The sequence below is a fragment of the Sarcophilus harrisii genome, chromosome 3 (assembly GCF_902635505.1).
Source record: "Sarcophilus harrisii chromosome 3, mSarHar1.11, whole genome shotgun sequence".
In the NCBI taxonomy this organism is placed as follows: domain Eukaryota; kingdom Metazoa; phylum Chordata; class Mammalia; order Dasyuromorphia; family Dasyuridae; genus Sarcophilus; species Sarcophilus harrisii.
In genome coordinates, this window is record NC_045428.1 from 559660801 (window position 1) to 559680992 (window position 20192).

At 46.2% G+C, this 20192-nt stretch overlaps 1 protein-coding gene across 1 annotated transcript in view; it reads left to right on the forward strand.

Annotated features, from left to right (window-relative positions):
- Nucleotides 1–18586, forward strand: part of TCEA3 (transcription elongation factor A3) — a 32431-nt gene extending 13845 nt beyond the window's left edge. The window contains exons 6-11 of the mRNA XM_031962624.1: nt 8076–8239; nt 8693–8749; nt 13396–13550; nt 15334–15480; nt 16564–16635; nt 17686–18586. Of these exons, the coding sequence (XP_031818484.1) occupies nt 8076–8239; nt 8693–8749; nt 13396–13550; nt 15334–15480; nt 16564–16635; nt 17686–17694 (604 nt within the window). The 3' untranslated portion in view covers nt 17695–18586. The remainder of the gene's footprint in view (nt 1–8075; nt 8240–8692; nt 8750–13395; nt 13551–15333; nt 15481–16563; nt 16636–17685) is intronic.
- Nucleotides 18587–20192: the final 1606 nt, after the last annotated feature.

Genomic DNA, 20192 nt, shown 5'->3' on the forward strand with positions numbered 1-20192 from the left:
AAAAAAAAAAAGAATGGAACACAGTCCAGTGCAGACTGAGCCAGCCCAGAGCTAAAGGCAGACCCAGACCCAGAAAATCCTGGGAGCCATTGAATCAGCAGCAACACTGGCTACTTCCAGAGCTCTCAGCCCACAGAGGGTAAGGGGGTCAAACAACTGGTCAGGAGGAGATTAAAGGGGTCTCCTTATTAGCACAGAAGCAGGGCTCTTTGTCCATACACGGATCCAGGTCTCAGTCCTGAGAGGCAGTCCCAGGATGAGGAGGAGTGCCAGTAACCAGAACTCGTAGCCGTAATGGAGCAGAGATCCTTGTCACAATTTCAGGGCCGAAAAGAGTGTTTGTGGTCACCCACAGACAAGAGCACAAGCCAGGAGAATATAAACACATATTCCCTTAGATCATACCACCTTGGAAAAACTGAAAACTTACATAGGTGTTTGGAAGTGTCTCTGAAAACAGCTGCCCAAAACCCCTAAAGCTCGGGACAGTGCTGGAAGCAGAGTCCTACTTTAATAAAGAGGTAAAAGTCAAGAAATAGACTGAAAAATTGAACTGAGATTAGAATTCAGCAAGTGGAAGCTAATGACTATGAGACTCAAGAAACAAATAATAATGGGAAAATAGAAGACAATGTGAAATATCTCACTGGAAAAGCAATAGGAAAAATCTGACTATAGAAAGTTACTATGGTGACAAGGAAGATTAAAATACAGATTCATGAGAAGATAACAAAGTCACAGCTCTTACATTCAAAGCAACTAAGAAAAAAATAAATTCGTCTCAAGCCATGAAAAAGCTCAAAAAAGATGCTGAAGATTCAGTAAGAAGTAAGGGAAAACTGGGGAGAAAGTGATGAAAGAAAATCATGAAAAAATGAGTCAACAGCCCAAAGAAGACACAAAAAAATACTGAAAAAAATAACACTTAAAAAAAAAAGATCAGGCCAAATGGTAAAAGCAATACAAAAAGCCAATGAGGTGAAAAATGCCTTAGAAAGCAGAATTGGGCAAATAGAAAAGGAAGTACAAAAGCTCACTAAAGAAAATAATTCCTCAAAGATTAGAATCGAGCAAATGGAAACTCATGACTTGATGAGACATCAAGAAATAATAATAATAATAATAAAGAATGGTAAAATAGAAGACAATGTAAAATATCTCATTGGAGAAACAAGTGACTAGAAAATGGATACAGGAGAGATCATTTTAAAATTAATGGATTACCTGAAAGCCACAATCATAAAGAGATACCAGGCATCATCTTTCGAGAAATTATCAAGGAAAACTGTCCTGATATTCTAGACCCAGAGGGTAAAGTGGAAATTGAAAAAAAATCTACTAGTCACCTTTTTTTCAGAGGGTGAAATTTTCACTCAAAATGAAAACTCCCTGGAATATTATAGCCAAATTCCAGAGTGTCAAGGACAGCATATCACAAGCAGCCAGAAACAAACAGTTCAAAGAAATAAGTATTGTAAAGCCACAGTCAGAATAACACAGGATTTAACAGCTTCTACATTAGAGAATTATGATATTCTGGAGGATAATGAAGCTAGGATTACAAGTAGGAATGATCTACTCAGCAAAATGGAATATAATTCTTCAGGAGGAAAAAAATGGATTCAAAGAAAAAAGGACTTTCAAGCATTCTTGATACCTGAGAACTGGCTAGAATATTTGATTTGAAAACACAAGGTTTAAGAGAAGCATAAAAAGGTAAACAGGAAAGGAAATTCATAAGGGATTCCATAAGGTTAAACTGGGAAGATGACACTTTTTAACTCAGAACTTTCTCATTATTAGGGAAATTAGAAGTATAAATAGAGGACACAGTTATGAGTTGAATATGTAGGGATGATATATATAAAAAAAATAAAATCAAGGGGGAAGAGAGGAATGTACTGGGAGAAGGGGAAAGGGAGAAGTAAACTGGAGTAAATTATATCACAAAAAAGAGGCAGGAAAAAACTTATGACGGAGGAGAAGAAAGAGAGAAGGGAAGTGAGTGAACCTTAGTATCAGAATGGACTCAAAGACACTCAATTGAGTATAAAAATCTATTTTACCTTATTTGAATATGAGAGGGGCGTAATAGAGAGAGGGTAATAGATGGAGAGGGCCAGATTAGGGAGGGAGTAGTAGAAGCAAAACATTTTTGAGAAGGGACAAGGTGAAAGGAGAGAGAAATACAATAAATGGAGGGAATGTGATGGAGGGAAATACTGTTAGCAATAGTAATTATGAGAAAAAATTGAAGCAAGTTTCTCTGATAAAGTCTTCTTTTCTCAAACATATAGAGAACTGAGTCAACTTATAACAAAAGTAAGAGCCATTCATGTTGATCATTGATAAATAAATAAAATTAATAAATACATTTTGATCATTAAATGATCAAAAGATATGAACAGTTTTCAGATGAAGTAATCAAAGTTAAGTATAGCCATATTTTTAAATGCTCTAACTCACTATTAATTGGAGAAATGCAAATTAAAACAATTCTGAAATCATATTTATTAGATTGCTTAATAGAACAGAAAAGGAAAATGACAAATGATGGAGAGAATATGAGGAAAATGAGATATTAATACATTATTGAAAGAGTTGTGAGCTGATTCAACCATTCTGTAGAACAAGAATTATGCCCAAATTGCTTTAGAACTATGCATACTCTTTGACCTAGCAATACCACTACTAGATCTTTGTCTCCATAGGAAGAGAAAAATAAAAAAGGCAAAAACTGTTTATACAAAAAAAAATTATAGCAATTCTTTGCTAGTAGCAAAGAACTGGAAATTGAGGAAATGCCCATCAGTTGGGAAATGGCTGAACAAATCGTGGTGTGTGATTGTGATGGAATACTAAATGATGAACAGGATAGTATCAGAAAAACCCAGAAAATTTCTGGAAGGTGATGCAAAGTGAAATGGACTGTGTACAACGTAAACAACAATATTGCAAGATGATCCGCAATGACTGACTTGGCTATTCTGATATACAATGATCCAAGACAACTCTGGACTTTGAGTGAAAAATGCTATCCCATCCCCAGAGAAAGAACTAATGGTGCCCGAAAACAGATGGAAGCATTCTTTTTTAAACTTTATTTTTCTTGAGTTTTTTTTTTAGGGGGGAGTTTATGTTTTATTTCACAATATGTCTAAAATGGAAATGTTTTACATGACTATATGTTTAACTTACATTGAATCGCTTGCTTTCTCAATGAAGGTGGTGGGGAAGGAGGAAGGAAGAGAATTTGGAACTTCAAAGTTTTGAAAATGAATGTTAATTGTTTTTACATATAACTGGAGGAAAATAAAATACTAAATAAGTTCTTAAAATAAAAGTCCCCTTCCTCCATTAAACAAACTCCAATGTCTCTCTATTGCCTCCAGGATTAAAATATAAATCCTTTATTTGTCATTTGAAACTCTTCACCACTTGGTCTCTTCCTGCCTTCCCAAGCTTCTCCCGTGTTCCTTCCCTCCATTTATCTGTTATTGCTATGCTGCCCCACCACCTGCCCTACTGCCTGCACTGGCTGTCCTCATGCCTGGAGTACCCTTCCTCATCTCCCCCCCTTGGACTCCCAGGCTTCCTTTAGCCCTCCACTTAAATAACACTTTCACAGAGATCCCCTCAGCTGCTAATAGCCTCCTCTCTGGTGATAGATTGGAAGGGAATGGGGCTTCTGGCAAAGATGCTGGTAAAAGCTTCTGTACAGAAACCATCCATCTTTTGACGGGATCAAAACCCCACCGAGAGCCACCAAGAGTGAGCAAGCATCCTGAATGCAGAGGAGCTCTCCCTACGGCAAAACCCAGGTCCAGAAGAGAAGCATGGAGTAGGATGACAAAGATGCAGGATGACTGAGGGAATTAAGGCATCTCCGTGACTTAGAGCTGGAAGGGACCATCTAGTCCCTCCTCATCCTTCTACTTTGTAGATATCATCTGTGTTCCTAATCTAATGTGTTGTTTCCCTGTTAGACTGGAAGCTCCTTGAGGGCAAGAACTGTCCTTTGCCCTTTTTGGGTCCCCATGCCCGGCTTATAGGAGTGCTTAATAAACGTTTGCTGTTTCTATCCAGCAGAACCAGAGACCTTCCCCATCCCCATCCTCCTGCCATCTGGTTCTCACTCAAGCATCCGTACACATCCTAGAATGTGGCTCATGACCAATGACCTTGGCCATTCTCCTCAGCTGGAGTGAGCTCTCCTCCCACCTTGCTTATGAGGCAGGCTGACCACAGTCTATTAGCCAACTGTGGTATTGTGTCCATTAGAATAGAAGTTTTGTTTCAAACAACTGAATGATCTGTCAGAAGTCTGCTCAGGGAGCACTTGTGGAGCAATGGCTCTGGATTTGGGAATCGGAGAACCTGCCTTTGAATCCTAGCTCTGCCAGGTAATAACAGGAATGATAATAATGATGAGGGTCTGTACCAGAGTGGGGGCAGTGTTGGAGGAGAGAAAGGGACCCAGGATGATGCCTCCATTGGGAGCCTGAGGATCCGGGAGGATGTGGTCCCCTCTGCCATAACTGGGAAGGATTGGGGGAAAGATAAGCTCTGCATTGGACAGAGGGAGTTTAAGGTATCTCCTGGACCTCCAGGCTGAGATAGCTGAAAGCCACTTGCAGAGACAAGACTGGAGAGATGGCTGAACAGGTAGATCTGAGAATGAAGGATGGAGTTCTGTTGGGTGGCTGAATACTCTGATACTTGGGCCAGAAGAGGAGCCTGCTATTCTGGAGGAGGACTAAGCAGCCCTGATTTCTTCTTCTCCTCTTACAGGGTTGTGGGGAAGATCAGATGAGATGTTATCTATAAAACCTTTAGCACAGTGCCTGACAGCCATGTAATAGGAGCTTAAGCAATGCTTGGATTTCTGAGGATAACTAGTTACTGACTCAATGAATTCTATTTGGCCTTAGTGTCAATGTGTTTTGTGTGTCAGCCTTTCATTTGTGTGTCGAAAATAAACCTCTCCTTTGTTGCTTAGGAAAACTCAGGCAGCCAGAGTCCTAGGTGCCAAAAATCTGGGTTTCAACTGGCTGGAGTTGCCACAGGTTGATTAGGGCCCACCAGGAGCCTTGGATGTCATCTGATCTGGCTTCTTTATTTGAGATAAAAAGATAAAGGCCCAGAGACTTTCCACGGCTCCCACAGTGATGCTGGAGCAGCACGAGGTGGAATTAAGAGGGTCAGCAAAGCAGGGTCAGCACACTTTCAAACAAGAAGGCCGGGTCTAGGGCCAAAGAAGGCTCTTTAGGAGCCAGTTGTAGCACAGGTTTCACTTCGTTTCATTTCAATTAAAGCTTTTTTATTTTCAAAATATATACATGGATAATTTTCGACATTCCCCCTTACAAAACCCTGTTTTAATTTTTTTCCCCTCCCTTCTCCTACCCCCTCCCCTAGTTGGCAAGTGGTCCAATATATGTTAAACATGTGCAGTTCCTCTCTATGTATTTCCACAAATATCATAAGTTCATTTCATTTCAACTCAATTCAGTTCAATGTGACAAGTATTTATTAAGGACCTACTGAGGTCAAGGCTTGAGGAGCAGTAAATACTCTGTCTGTTGGAGAAAGAACTTTCTTACTCAGGGTCAGCAAGCCCTAGGTTCAAGTCCCTCTTCCAAGAATAATCCTCCAAAGACTATGAATTGTTAAGCAGATGTCTATCTGTACCAGTAAAGGGAATGTCCCTGCTAGGAGCTTTTTGTGCCAGTGAAAATTGAGACTCGTTTTAAAAATTGCTTGAGGTATTATTATATTGTGATTAAGGAAGTCCTCTGGAGATAGGCAACCTGAATATGAGTAAGTACTAGGTAACGTGACCAGGGAGAAAGAGCTAACAATGGATGGGGATCTAGGAAAGCCACCCCAAGGAGGAAGGGAGATAGGGATTCTGAGGCAGGTGGGTGTGAGCTCAGAGCTCCCCAGGCAACCCTGCCTTTGCAGTGGCCATTGCAGGTCTTAAAAGTTAGCCAACAAGCATTTATTGTGGTTCAGTTGTTTCTGGCTCTTCTTGTCCCCATTCAGGTTTTCTTGGCAGAAATAACTAGTTTGGCCATTTCCTTTTCCTGTTTATCTTTACAGATGAGGAAACTGAGGCCATGGGGAAAGTGACTTAGCCAGGGTCACACAGCTAGTAAGCATCCCAGGCTGGATTTGAACTCAGAAATTACTGGCTCCAGGCCCAGTGCTCTATCCTCTGCAATACTTACCTCCAAATTAATCTCATTAACAAGGAGATGATCAGAGGATATTTCATTGAGACGGATTGAATGAGGGAACTGATTTAATTATCATTCCAGGGGCAGCAAGTTAGTGAAATGGATAGAGCACTGGCCCTGAAGTTAAGAGGACCCAAGTTCAAATACAGTCTCAGACACTTAAGACTTCCTTAACTCCAATTGCCTCACCAAAAAAAAAAAAAGAAAAGAAAAGAAAATTATAACTGAAATCAGGGGCAGGGTGATAGTGGGCAAGGAGGGAGAGGACAGATGCTTGGAAGATGGAGAAGGATGGCTTGGATCCCCCAAGCATGGAGCAGTTAGTTGGTAGAGTCCAGCTTCTTAAACTGTGGTTTATAGCCCTATATGGGGTCTCATAAGTGAATGTGGGGGTCATAAAATTATGATTTATTGGAAATAAATGTTTGTATATTGGAATACTTACATCTGGAGAGGGGATGGGGGAAAGGAGGGAAATTGGAACATAAGGTTTTGCAAGGGTTAATGTTGAAAAATTATCCATGTATATGTTTTGAAAATAAAAGGATTTTATTTAATTAATTAAAATTTAATTTAAAAAATTTAATTAAAAAAAGAAAAGAAAATATTTCATCCAATTATCTGCCAATAAATATGAGAATCTAAGCTAAAAAAGGAAAGAAAGTTTGACTTGTATATACCTGGTTTATATACCTATATACTCAGTCACATCATAATTTCTTGAGCTAAAAGGGTTTAAGAGTGGAATAAGAAGCCCCAGAGAGTACTAGTCTCAAGTCAGGGTGACCTGCGTTCAAATATGGTCTCAGATACTTACTGGCCATCAGATAAGCAAGCTGCTTAACAGTTTTTGCCTCAGTTTCCCCACCTGTAAAAAGTACTACCTCACAGGGTAGTTGTAAGGATGAAGTGAGGTAATACCTGTAAAGCACTTAGCACACGCCCGGCACATAGTAGGTGCTGTATAAATGTTACTTGTTAGCTCAAACCATCTGAAACAGCCCCTACCAGGAGAGCCCTGTGGTGACCCTCGGAGAGAGGTTTTGGAGGAGCCACAATGCTCATGCTCAGATATCTGAAGGGCTGCCTTGTCCAGGACCAGAAAAGTAGGTGGAGGATGCAGGGGCCAGAGGGGGCTCAGGGTTAATGGAAGCTTCCTGGCCAATGGAACTGACCAGCAGTATGGGAGGGCCCCCCCAACACCCCAAAGAGGGCCCTCCAAGCACTTGGGCCATGGCTTAGAGGGCTGGCCTGGATAGCCTTTAGGGACCCTTCTGGGACTCACCTGCAGAAGCTTCAAGATGGCCTGGGTCCCACTTCTAGTGGAAGCCAAAACTTTAAGGGGCGCCATAATGCACAGAGCACTGAGCTCGAATCCAGCCTCAAACAGTTTTCCCAGCTTGTGATCCTTCACCCTGCCTGCCTCAGTTTACCCATCTGTAAAACGAGCTGGAGAAGGAAATAACAAACCACTCCAGGATCTTTGCCAAGAAAACCCCCAATGGGGTCATAAAAAGTAGGATTGAAATTGACTGAACTGAACTGATTTAAGGTTTAATAAGTGCTTTCCAAATATATTATTCGATCCTTGTAGCAACTCTGGGAGGTGAGTGTGCTTATTATTCCCATTTTACAGATGGGGAAGCTGAGGATGAAAAAAGGTTAAGTGACTTGTTCCGGGTCACACTGCTCATAGGCATCTAATGACTGGAACTGAGGTATTCCTGACTCCAGGTCCAGCATTCTTACCCCCTGGGATGGAAGCAGCCCCAGAAAGAGTGAAATATTCTGGGGAGACACAGCCGGCTGTGACCATCCCTGTTCCTCTGTCCTCAGATCTAACAGCAGCAAAGGGAAAGTGGAGACCCCAAAGACACCCACCAGCCCCTCTTCCCCTACATTTTCTCCATCGACCTGCTTCTTGGCCCCGTGCTACCTCACAGGAGACTCTGTCCGGGATAAGTGTGTGGAGATGCTGTCAGCAGCCCTGAAGATGGATGGTGAGGGGATCTGGGGGGCATCCCCATAGGGAAAGGGGACCAGCCTTGTCCTGCTCAGCCCTAGGCAAAGATACCCTGGTATGGAAGTTATAGAGAGGCAGGCTTAAGTCCCGGGAAGAGAGAAACTTCTTCACTAAAGTGTAAACTGGGCTGCCTGGAAAGGTAGTTAAGTTCCCCATCATTGGAGGGCTTAAGAGAAGGGTGCTTGCCAGGTGTGTATTGGTCCCTTCAGACTTTGGTAGTCTGTAGGAAAAAGAGAAAAGAACAGGAGCCAACATTTCCTGGGGCCTTGGACAAAAATGCCCCTTTTTTTGTCCTTGGCTCCTCTGCTGGATCTGGGAGGGAGGAGCAGGGGTTGGAACCCTTCTCTCCATTACTGCCCTTCCTTCCCACACGGGTTATACTTGGCTTCTTTGCCATTACAGAGAAAACATGAATTTTACTTATTTTTAGGTGATTACAAAGAATATGGAGTCAACTGTGACAAGATGGCATCAGAGATTGAAGATCATATCCTTTGGTTCCGCTGTTCTGGGGGCACGGCCGGGTATGGCCAGGGAAGAACACTCACCTGCTTGGGCAGAGCAGCACGGAGGTCAGCTAGCTGAAGTCGGGCCGGTTGTAGGTGATCTGGCCTTGTGGAGGCTTGTGGGGGCCAAGAGATGATCACCGTGGCCATGAGCCCCCAGAGGGGGAGGCCCAGGGATGGTCCTACCACAGGGCTGCATGGGCCACGAAAGGACTGTAAGGGGTTCTCTCTAAGAGGGAGTGATAGCCAGGCGGGGCTGGGATCATCAAAGTCCAGCCTCAGACACTTCCTAGCTGTGTGACCCTGGACAAGTCACTCACTCTCTGCCTCAGTTTCCTCATCTGTAAAATGAAGATAATAATAGCACCTGCTTCCCAAGTTGTTGTGAGGATCAAGTGAGATAATGATTGTAAATGTGATCATCATTATTATTCAAGTGACATAATAATTGAAAAGCCCTTAGCACAGTGTCTGGCACGTAGTAATTGCTATATAACTATATGAACAGCCATGATCATCATTATTATTATCACAGATCTGGGGCTGACAAAGAAGTATACTGAGGAAACAGAGCATGGGGCTGTGACTCACCCAGGGGCTCGTACATCTTAAGGCACCGTTCCCCCCCTGTACTGTGCTTCTCCACAGATGTCACTCCCCAAGACAAAGCACCCTGGGTCTCAGGGAGGGCCAGCCTGGGTCACTCTGGGGCACGGCAGGGATGGATAGCCAAGGGTTGTCACAGCTTCCCTGGGAACAGCGTTCTCCACTACGTACGTCCTTCCCCTCCAGAGCATGGAGAAGGGATGACAGGAGGATATCAAGATGTGCTGGAATGCCCACATCACTCCCTGTGTCGGAGAGTCTGAGAAGGGAAGGATTTCCTGACTCTCTCCTGTCAGGAGACAGGAGTCTCCTGTCCCCCCTCCTGTTTCCCACTCTTGGTCAGCTCCTCTTAGCTCTTCCCCTTTCCTTCCTCCAGGACAAGGAGCAGACTTCTTGGAATCCCCCACTTGTCCCCGTCCCCAGGGACAGATGACCCGTAATCTCTTCTGGAAATGCCAGACAAGGCCACCGTGTGCACGGCACATAGGAAGGGCCCCCATCCAGGAAGGGATCTCCTGCCCTTCCCTGTCGCCCCTGATGCAACATGGTGCAGGGAGAACACAGCAGAGTTCTAACCCAGCTCAGCCCCTTATAGCTCCTGTGACTGTGGGCAAGTCCCTCACCCTGCAGGGTTCTGTAAAATCAGAGGGGTGGGCCAGGTGTCCCTTCAGCAGGAGATCTATGATCTTGTGAGCTCTGGACTACCCTGACCTCTCACGTTGGGTTCCTCTACTATACAATGAGGGGAGTGGATCAGATGATTGTTAAGGAACCTTTGATTCTGACATTCCACCTTCTAATGGCCCTCCCAGCTCTGACATCCCGGGTTCTAAAGGGCCTTCCCAGCTCTGACCTCCCGGGTTCTAAGGGCCCTCCCACCTCTGACCTCCTGGGTTCTAAGGGCCCTCCCACCTCTGACCTCCTGGGTTCTAAGGGCCCTCCCAGCTCTTTTATGTTCTGACATTCTCTAGTCAACGATTCCTTCTGGCCTGAACATTCCCTGTGCTTATAATACCTAAAGTTCCTTTGGCAGGTGACCAGGCCTTCATTCTACAATCAGCGATAAGGCTCGGAATATTTCTGATATAAGGAACATAAAGGATTAAATGTACCTCACAGCATACATGACTGATGTCAGAACCCACCCTGAAATCTGAAAAGGAGAGAGAAGAAGGTGGGGGCCCAAGTCTCAGGGGGAGGGGTGCCCAGAAGGGGCACAGAAGATGGGCTTGGCTGCTCCAAAATGTCACTGGGGGCTGAGCCTGGCTCCAAGCCTTTCCTGGGTTTTCTCATTGTTTTCTCCACTTAATTACTGCCAGATGGATCCTAGACTGTGGGCCTCATTCAGAGCCCGCTTCCTACCAGCACAATGCCTTCCATCCCTGCGTTATCACAAGCTTCATCTCGGTTCGCAGAGGGTCAGCAGTTCCTTTGCTTCTGTCTCTTGGCCTTCCCCCCCAGCTGGGCTTCAAACAATAGCTGGAAGGATTTCATAATCATTTTCATTCATTATCTCAGTTTCCCATCCTCCCTCCCCACCCCTGGCCCCCAGCCCCTCCTTCTCCTGTCCTGAGGTATCTTCCCAGAGGCACTGGGTGAAACCATGAAACCCACATTGATCATTGTTCAGGTGACAGAAGTCTGTGTTAATTGTTCGGCTGTTTTAGTCATATCCCACTCTTTGTGTCCTCATTTAAAATTTTCTTGGCAAAGATACTGGAGTGGTTTGCCATTCCCTTCTCCAGCTCAATTAACACATGGGGAAACTGAGGCAAATAGGATTAAGTGACTTGCCCAGGATCACATAGCTAGTAAATGTCCAAGATTATGGATCTGAAGCCTTCAGTGCATTGCTCAGGAATAGGAGCTCAGAGCTGTTTTGCTTCTCATCTGAATCACAAGGGTAGATAGACTCTGAGGTCCACCATCCCCTAAGGCAGGGGTCCTCAAACTACAGCCCACGGGCCAGATGCACCAGCTAAGGACGTTTATCCCCCTCACCCAGAGCTATGAAGTTTCTTTAAAGGCCCACAAAACAAAGTTTTTGTTTTTTACTATAATCCGGCCCTCCAACAGTCTGAGGGACTATTTAAAAAGTTTGAGGACCCCGGCAGCCTAAGGGAACTATGGATAGATTTTCTAACAATTTTATTTTATTTTCAGCCCCAGATTTTCTCCTTTCTTCCTCCAGCTTGCCCCCCATCTACCCCCATTCATCCTATGAAGTTCTTGACCCTTTCTTTTCATAGAAGAGTAATCTAGCAGCCCAGCTTTGTTTGCCTGCCAGAAGTCCCGGGAGGGAAGCTGAGCTGGTATAACAAGGATCATGGATTTCTTTAGAGCTTGAAGGAACCTTTAAGGTCATCTTGTCCAAAAGAGTTCAGAAGGGCCCAGTATGACCAGAAGCAGATTAAGATGTAATCTAGTGATATTTAACAATTTAAAAAAATACAATAGAACATAGATAATGTTAACAAGTGGTTTTTTGAGTCTCGGTACAGCCAGCTGGGATCCCTCTGTACCATTTAGTGACCTTTCCTTTCTATCTGGGTGTGACATCACTTATGTAGTCTGACTCTTTGTACAGATGAGGAAACAGACTGGGAAAGAGGAAGTTATTTACCCAAAATAGCCTGTGGAAAATGGAGATTTGAACTCGGCTCCTGAGTGACCCTGGGTAAGCTGAGGTTCTAGAGTCTTTTTCTATCAAATGAGGGGTGAGTGAGACTTAGTGATTTCTAAGGAGCTCACAACTCTCGGAGGCAGTGAGGTTCAGTGGAGCAGTGGCAGAAGTCAGAGGCAAAGAACCCGGTTTTGATTCCTGCTTCTTCTCCTTTGGGCCTCATTGATAAGATGGAGGAGATTGGACTAATTTAGATCCAATTAGACATTGGCTGTAAAGCAGCGATCCGGGTTGGCTGCCACGTATGGCAGCTGGTGGACGAGGTGATGTGCCCCTAGTCGCAACACCCAGTAGGTGGCAGGCATGAAACTTGGACCCCATTCTCCTAACTCCAAGTCCAGCACTCGGAGACACCAGACTGCCTCTCTAAAAAACAAAAGCAATCCCTGTTTGCCTCAGTTTCCCCATTTGTAAAATGGGGATATTGTTAGCCCTGGTACCTCTCAGAGTTGTTGGGAGAATCAAATAAGATAATATTTGTAAAAAAATTGTTATTATTAAAAGAAGAATAGTCACCTCTCTGTTCATACAATGGAGGGGTCCCCCAATAGGATAGTATTTCCCATAGAGTTCCTCCTGGTTGGGATGACACTATTGTAGATCCTCACAGCAGGCCCTGTAGGCGAATCTTTCACATTAAAAGCCTTCCTGATGACACCATATCCATGGTGGGAGGGGAGTGAAGACAAATCAAATCAGGATCAAAATCTCTCCCAACAGAAACAAATACCCCAAGGCTGAATGCATCATCCGATTTAGACCTGGAAGGAATATTAGTGATCACAGTTTAGGGTTTCATGGACTCCCAAGGGGTCGTTGGATAGATTTTAAGGAGTTCATGGATTTAGATGGGGAAAAAAAGGGCATCATTATTTTCACTAACTTTAGTTTTCATTGTAATCCCATGTATTTTATTTTATGCATTGAAAGATATTCATTTATTTTTTCATTGTTGCCGAGGCAATTGCCCAAGATCACACAGCTAATAAATGTCAGGTGTCTGAGGCTAAATTTGAACTTAGGTCCTCCTGAGTCCTGCTCTATCCATTGGACTACTGCCTATCTGCCCCTGGAAAATAGTCTTTTAGGAAAGGGTCCCTAGGCTCCCTCAGTCAGCCGGAAAGGTTCAGATCACAAAAAGGTCACAGCTTTCTCATTTTACATACGAAGCAACATGTAGAGATGTGAGGGCGCCAGGTCAGAGCCAAAGAGAAGGAGCATCGGGACCCCCTGGATTCTAAACCCAGTTTATTTGTATTAGACGGCCAGGCTGTGTTGGTGGGAGGGCAGAGAGACTTCCTCGCCGCTACCTCCGGGGTGACTCCTTGACCGTTTCACATATATATCAGGAACTGAAAGGCACAGACATGAAGTATCGGAACCGGGTGCGCAGCCGAATCAGTAACCTCAAGGACCCCAGGAACCCCAGCTTGAGGCGGAACGTGCTCTGTGGGGCCATTTCCACCAGCCTCATTGCCAGGATGACGGCCGAGGTGAGGTGCTCCCTGAGGGAGCTGTTTCTGAAGCTGGCATCTTTCTCGAGCCCCGGGTCGGAGTTAGGCAGGCTCACTGTGGGAAGCAGAGATCCTGAGCCAGCACCCGCAGAAGTGGACCCAGGGAAGGCTGTCTGTCTGACTTTTACAGCCGCAGACGGGACGCCCTGACTTCTTCTCGGCCCTGGGTTTCCCCTTAGAGCTACTGATGCTAAGTCGTTCTTTAGAAATCTCACTCAGTACAAGAACTATGTTCCTCAATCATCTGGATCCACCTGCATTTATCACTTTGTCCTAGCCAAAGGACGAGAAACTGGGGTCAGCTGCTTAAAATTAAAGCCTTGGGGCTCCTCAAAGTTTGGGGTTCAAAGAATATAGATGATTGTCCATTAAGTGAAGCCCAGGAGGCACAAAGCCCATGACTGCATCGGCCCCAGTAGCACAGGCCAGGGTGAAGGTGACATGACCCAGGCCCCTCCTCTGGGGACACCTGCTTATAATGCAAGCTTGAGGAAGTGATTGAAGGAAGTACACAACAACTTGTTGCTGTCGTGTTTGTGGCCCCATTTGGGGGTTTCTTGACAGAGACACTGCTGTGGTTTGCCATTTCCTTTTGCTCATGTTACAGAGGAGGAAACTGAGTCAGACAAGGTGAAGTGATGTAGCCAGAGTCATACAATTGTCAGTGTCAAGCAGGATTTGAATTCGGGTAATCTATGTCAGGCAGAATTTGAGAATGGGTAGCCAGTATCAGGCAGGATGTGAGTATGAGTAGTCAGTGTCAGGCAGGATTTGAATACGGGTGGTCAGTGTCAGGCAGAATTTGAGAATGGGTAGTCAATGTCAGGCAGGAGTTGATTACTGGTAGTCAGTGTCAGGCAGGATTTGATTATGGGTAGTTAGTGTCAGGTAGGATCTGAGTATGGATGATCAATGTCAGGCAGGATTTGATTATAGGTGGTCAGTGTCAGGCAGGATCTGAGTATGGATGATCAATGTCAGGCAGGATTGAATAAGGGTAGTCAGTGTCAGGCAGGATTTGAGAATGGGTGGTCAGTGTCAGGCAGGATGTGAGTATGAGTAGTCAATGTCAGGCAGGATTAAATAAGGGTGGTCAGTGTCAGGCAGGAGTTGATTACAGGTAGTCAATATCAGGCAGGATTGAATAAGGGTGGTTAGTGTCAGGCAGGATTTGATTATGGGTGGTCAGTGTCAGGCAGGATTTGAATACAGAAACGTATCTTCCTCATGGGAAGCTGGGCACTGTGCACTATGGACTACCTAGCCTCCCCAGTCTGCTACCCGAATACCGTGAAAGTACCAGAATTTCACTAATGCAGTGACCACCTAGGCGTTATAGAACATCTTGTACCCCTAACGATGCCGGTCCCTTTCACGAGCATCTCCTGAGAGAATCTATGGCACTCTATAGTTTCCTTTTACAAAACTGAGCTACGGGCCCTTGGTGCTGCCCTGGTGTGACCTGGGCAAGAGATCTCTGTAGAGCTTCTGCTTGTCTCTGGCTGGGACGGCGAGGGCGCTCGGAATTTGTCTGCAGCAAGGGCACCGAGGCAGGAGGATGTGCCCCAGGACACGGCCCTGCCACAAGCACCTGGCCGCTCCGGGGTAGAAGCAGGGTTTTTCAGCCGACTCTGGTCTGCGATTGTTAGCTCCAGCTTGCTCCCAGCCCTAGCCGTCAGTGACAGAGCCCCTGTGGGAATGTGCAGTGTGGGAAATAGTGTCTCTTCAGACATCTCCGAGTGTTGTTGATTGGTTCACCTAGGAAATGGCCAGTGACGAGCTGAAGGAGCTGAGGAGCGCCATGACGCTGGAGGCCATTCGGGAGCACCAGATGGCCAAGACCGGGGGCACCACAACCGATCTTTTCCAGTGCAGCAAGTGTAAAAAGAAGAATTGTACTTACAATCAGGTGGGCACCAGAGTGCGGAGGCTGCGGGCAGAGGCTTAGGAGGAATCCCACTGTCCTAGACTGGGGAGGGGCCACACAGATCTGGGAGACAAGAAATGAGGGAGGGGAAAGGGCACAATCTGGTACTGCGGGCACAAGGAGAGCATGAGAGGGCTTAGTGACATTCTGTAGGGGTCAGAGGGCCGGCTGTGAGGGAAGAAGAGGTTTTCTTGGGTCTTCTGGAATTTGGTCCCATTGGTTTTTAGTGAGGGCGGGCCTTCTCCACACTGACCAGATAGTACTGATTTTCCTGCAGGAATGGACAAGGGAAAATTGGAAATAAGATGTGGAGACCAATTGTTGTTATAAATTGTCAAAGCCACAAGGAGGCTTAGAACACAGAATGTCAGAGCAGGGAGGGCTCTTAGAACCCAGGAGGTCAGAGCTGGGAGGGCCCTTAGAACCCAGGAGGTCAGAGCTGGGAGGGCCCTTAGAACCCAGGACCCTTAGCCCATACAAGCCAGATCAGAGGGTCCTGATAAGAAAACTTCTTGGAAAAATTTGTTTTGAACTTATGTCATAGATCACAGTTTTATAGTACTTTACACGTTACAAACTTTCTTCACAAAAACCCTGTGAAGTAATTAGTGCAAGTATTATTATACCCATTTTACAGACAAGGAACCTCATAGAGGTTAAGTGATTTGCCTAAGTCCTCACAGTAAGTAAGTTGCGGAGTCAAGACTGGAACCAACATCTTCACGTCCAGCGAAGGATATAAAACCCAGAATTGGTGGAAAGGAAGGGAGAGGGCATTCCAGGTGAGGGCAAAAGCATCAGGAAAGGTCCTAAGGTCAGAAAAATAAAGAACTGTTTTCTATCTTTCCATTTTATTCAGCGGACATTTAATAACTGCCTCTATGCGTAAGGCACACAGGACTGAGAGGGTGGGAGTGGCTCCCTGCAGTGATGGGGCCCTGGTGGGAAGCTGAGGTGGTGAGGCTGGTGGGAGAGGTAGGGAGGGAAGCAAGGGGTTCCAGCAGGAAGTAGGAGCCACGGGAGATTCCAGAGAAGGGGAGTGACTCCATGACTCTGCTTTCTCAGGTGCAGACACGAAGTGCTGATGAGCCCATGACCACTTTTGTCTTATGTAACGAGTGTGGCAACCGCTGGAAGGTCTGTATTTCATTTGCTTTCATAGTCCCCCCGAGGCGGCCAATGGCCTTTCCCAGTCAGGCTGTGGAGCCCACGTGCACTGGGCCTGATTCACATCTCACGGGGTCCCAGGATTTGGAGTGAGGGAGCTTCAGAGATGCTCTGACCCCTCTCCCTTGCAGAGGAGAACATTACTGCCCAAGGAGGGAACAGCAGAGCTAGGGTTCAAAGCCGGCCCCATCCAGGGCTGCCCCATGTTGTCCTTCTTCCTCCTTCCTTTCCTCTGTCTGGCTCATGAGCACCAAGTGCTTTAGCCTCCCGACTCCTCTGGGCCTCCCATTGACCCGGCAGGGAACCTCTGAAGGAACCCCGCTCCCCTTGTTAGCTTGGCCAGAGGGGCTGCAGAGCATCCCCCATCCCGAGCTCTCCACTGGTACCTTTCACCCACAAAGGAGGCTTCTGTCCCTGAAGAGCCAAAGGGAGAGGGTCCTGGTGGGAAGCCTTTCTCTTCGAGGGGTCCTTTGTGAGACCCCAGGACTCGGGGGGGAGGTAGCTCCATCCTATTATCATAGATTGGTTTTTTCCCCCAGTTGATTCCAGTAAGTCATGTCCCATTTGATGGATGAGAAAACTGAGACTGAACATTTAGGAAAGGTGCTTCCCATTCCATTTTGTTCAGACCAGAACCACATCAGGAGGAAGAAAGGGAGGAATGAAAAAAGCAAGAAAGAAAGAATAGGAAAAGGAGGCATAAGAAAGGAAGGGGGAGAAAGGAGGGATGAAAAAAGCAAGCAAGAAAGAATAGAAGGAGAGGTAAAGAAAGGAAGCAGGGAGAAAGGGAGGAAGGGAGGTTGGTGTACCGGATATACTTTATAAAAGCTTCCTCTGATCCTCACAACGATCCTGGGAGGAAGATGTCCGCTTTGTAGTGGAGGCAGGCAGAGTTCAGGTGACTGCCCGGGCACAGGCAGCTAGCTGGGTATCTGAGGCAAGGTTTGACTTGGAACTGTGAGGACAGAGCGTCTCAACCGGCCCCAGGAGCGCCCCAATGGCCCATTGTGTCTCTTTCAGTTCTGCTGAGCGGCTGCCAGCCGGGCCTGCCGTGTTGGAGAACCCGAAGGAGAAGGCGCTGGGCTCCCTGCCTGGAGCTCAGCCAGAGAGGCCAGATAGGAAGGGATTGCGCAGAGGAGCCTCCCCAGAATCCACAGCCGACTCTGGCCTCAGCTTTCCCCGGCGGGTTAGAAAGGGTATTTTTTACTGGGAAGTCCAGAATGGCAGAGCTCCGACCTCTGCTTGTTCCCCCCCGCCCCGATCCTGCAGCAGAGTAGAAATACGGACTTCTCTAAGGTTCCCACAGAATACCCAAACTACCAGAGAAATTAAAATCTAGGCTGTCCGAAATGAGAGGCAGTTTTGGACATGGACTCTCCAAGGACACGGAGAGGGAGGGTTTTTGAGATAGAGGGAAAAGCTGAGGCCCAGAGAAAAGATACTTGCCCTAGGTGGCAGAGACAGCTTGTGCCCATAGTAGAGCTTAGCCCCCGTACCATCCTCTAGATAGCAGAAACAGCTTGTGTTGGGCACTGGTACCCCAGATGCCCACAGAGCTCAGCCCCTGTACCATTCCCTAAATGGCAGGAACAGCTTGTGTTGGGCACTGGTACCCCAGCTATCCAGGTCTGGGCTCTGTACCTTCCTGCTCCTGGGGAATGACTGCAAAGACACAGGTATTTGAATCCTTCCCCAGCAATTAATTCTTCTCAAGGTTTTCTCCACTAAAAATACTAAGTGTGACATCCCTGTCTGTCCCATCATTTCCTTCAGTTAGCAATCAGCACCTCATTTGGTCTAATATTAGCTTTGATAAGATCCCAATCTTTGGATTCAGGGGTCATTGTTCAGTAGTTTTCAGACCCATTTTGGGGGTTTTCTTGGAAATATTTGCCATTCCCTTTTCCAGATCATTTTACAGATGAGGAAACTGAGGCAGGCAGGGTGAAGTGACTGGGAAGCTGGGAAATATCTGAGGCTGTATTAGAACTCAGGCCCTCCTGCCTCCAGGCCTGGCTCTCTATTCACTGCAACCAGCTTAAAGCTCATCTCTGCTGCTGGATGACATTGGGCTGAATCCCTTCCCCTTCATGGGCCTCAGTATCACCAAATATAAAATGGAAAGACTGGGTTAGTTAGTTTCTGATATTCCTTCCAGATCAAAATCCATGATCCCACGAGGTTCCATTTATATGTCACATTAGCATTACAAAATCCTCTCACTTATGTCTTCTTATTTGGCCCCCTTGGCAATCCTGTGAGATAGAGAGCGTGAATACTATGGCCATCTCACATTTGAAAAAACTGAGACTTAGAGAAAAGAGTGGATGGCACATTGTTGTACTCACCCACATCCTCCTGATTCTTAGACTCATTTATTCTGTTAGACTTGATACATCTAGGCTTATGTGACAACTGGGAATCCTCCATGAATCATGAAGTCTTCCCTCTCCTGGTCCTCATGGCCCCTTATTCCCACTTGGTTTGGGTGGGGACCTTTGGGAGACTCCTTGAATCAGGAACCGCCCCTGGCTTCCTAAGCGAGGTCATGTTCTCTCTGGGGGAGCCACAGCCTGGCATGGGGCTCTCCCTGACCACTACTCAGGGGACAGGGCACCTGACAGGGGAAGCTCCTAGGATGCCCTTCCTTCCAAGCTTTCCCCTTGATTGCATTTGCTAATTGGTGCAATGATTTGGGCAGTGGTGCTGCAGGAAGCAGACTTCTGGGGACCCCCATTTACCCCTTCTTCTGGTCACCCCCTGGAGAGCTGCCCTCCCTGCCCATGGCTGAAAAGCAGAAGCATTGGCCAGCCTCTGCCGCCCTGGAGCTCAGGTAGATGAGCTTGTTCCCCAACTGGTTCTTGGGGATCAGACAAGGGAACACGCCAAAGCCAAACAGCTAGCGAGTTAGGTAAGAGATCATAGTGACCCCTGTCATTCCTCCCAGAATGCACTAAATACCCCTTCCCTTGAAACGGAGACCCCAGGCATCTTCTCCTACTTGTAAATAAACTCTGTACAGAAATCTGGCTCCGATTTCTATTATTGCACAGTAGCATTTGAAATGGGGATGGGAAAGGCGGGGTTGTGCTGGGTGTGTGCAAGGGGAAAGAGAAGCACAATTAATCAATATTCTCAGTAGCATGGAGCAGGGGATAGACCCCAGCCCTGGAATCAAGAGGGCCAAATTTCAGACACTTCCTAGCCAGATGACTTTGGGCAAGCCATCTAATTACCTAATTAATCATCTAATTACCTTAAAAAGTATTATCTTTCAACATTCATTTTTTTATAAGATTTCAAGTTCCCAGTTTTTCTCCCTGCCTCCTTCTTCAAGGTGTTGTACATGTGCAATCACGGTTAGTCATATCGTAAAAGAAGAAACGGAACAAATGGAAAGCACCAAGGGGAGAGTGAAAATAGTATGTCTGCTCTCAGACCCCATCGTCTTCTCTCTGGACGTGGATGGCATTTTCCACCATGAGACTTTTGGAACTGTCTCGGATCCTTGCATTGTGGGAAGAGCT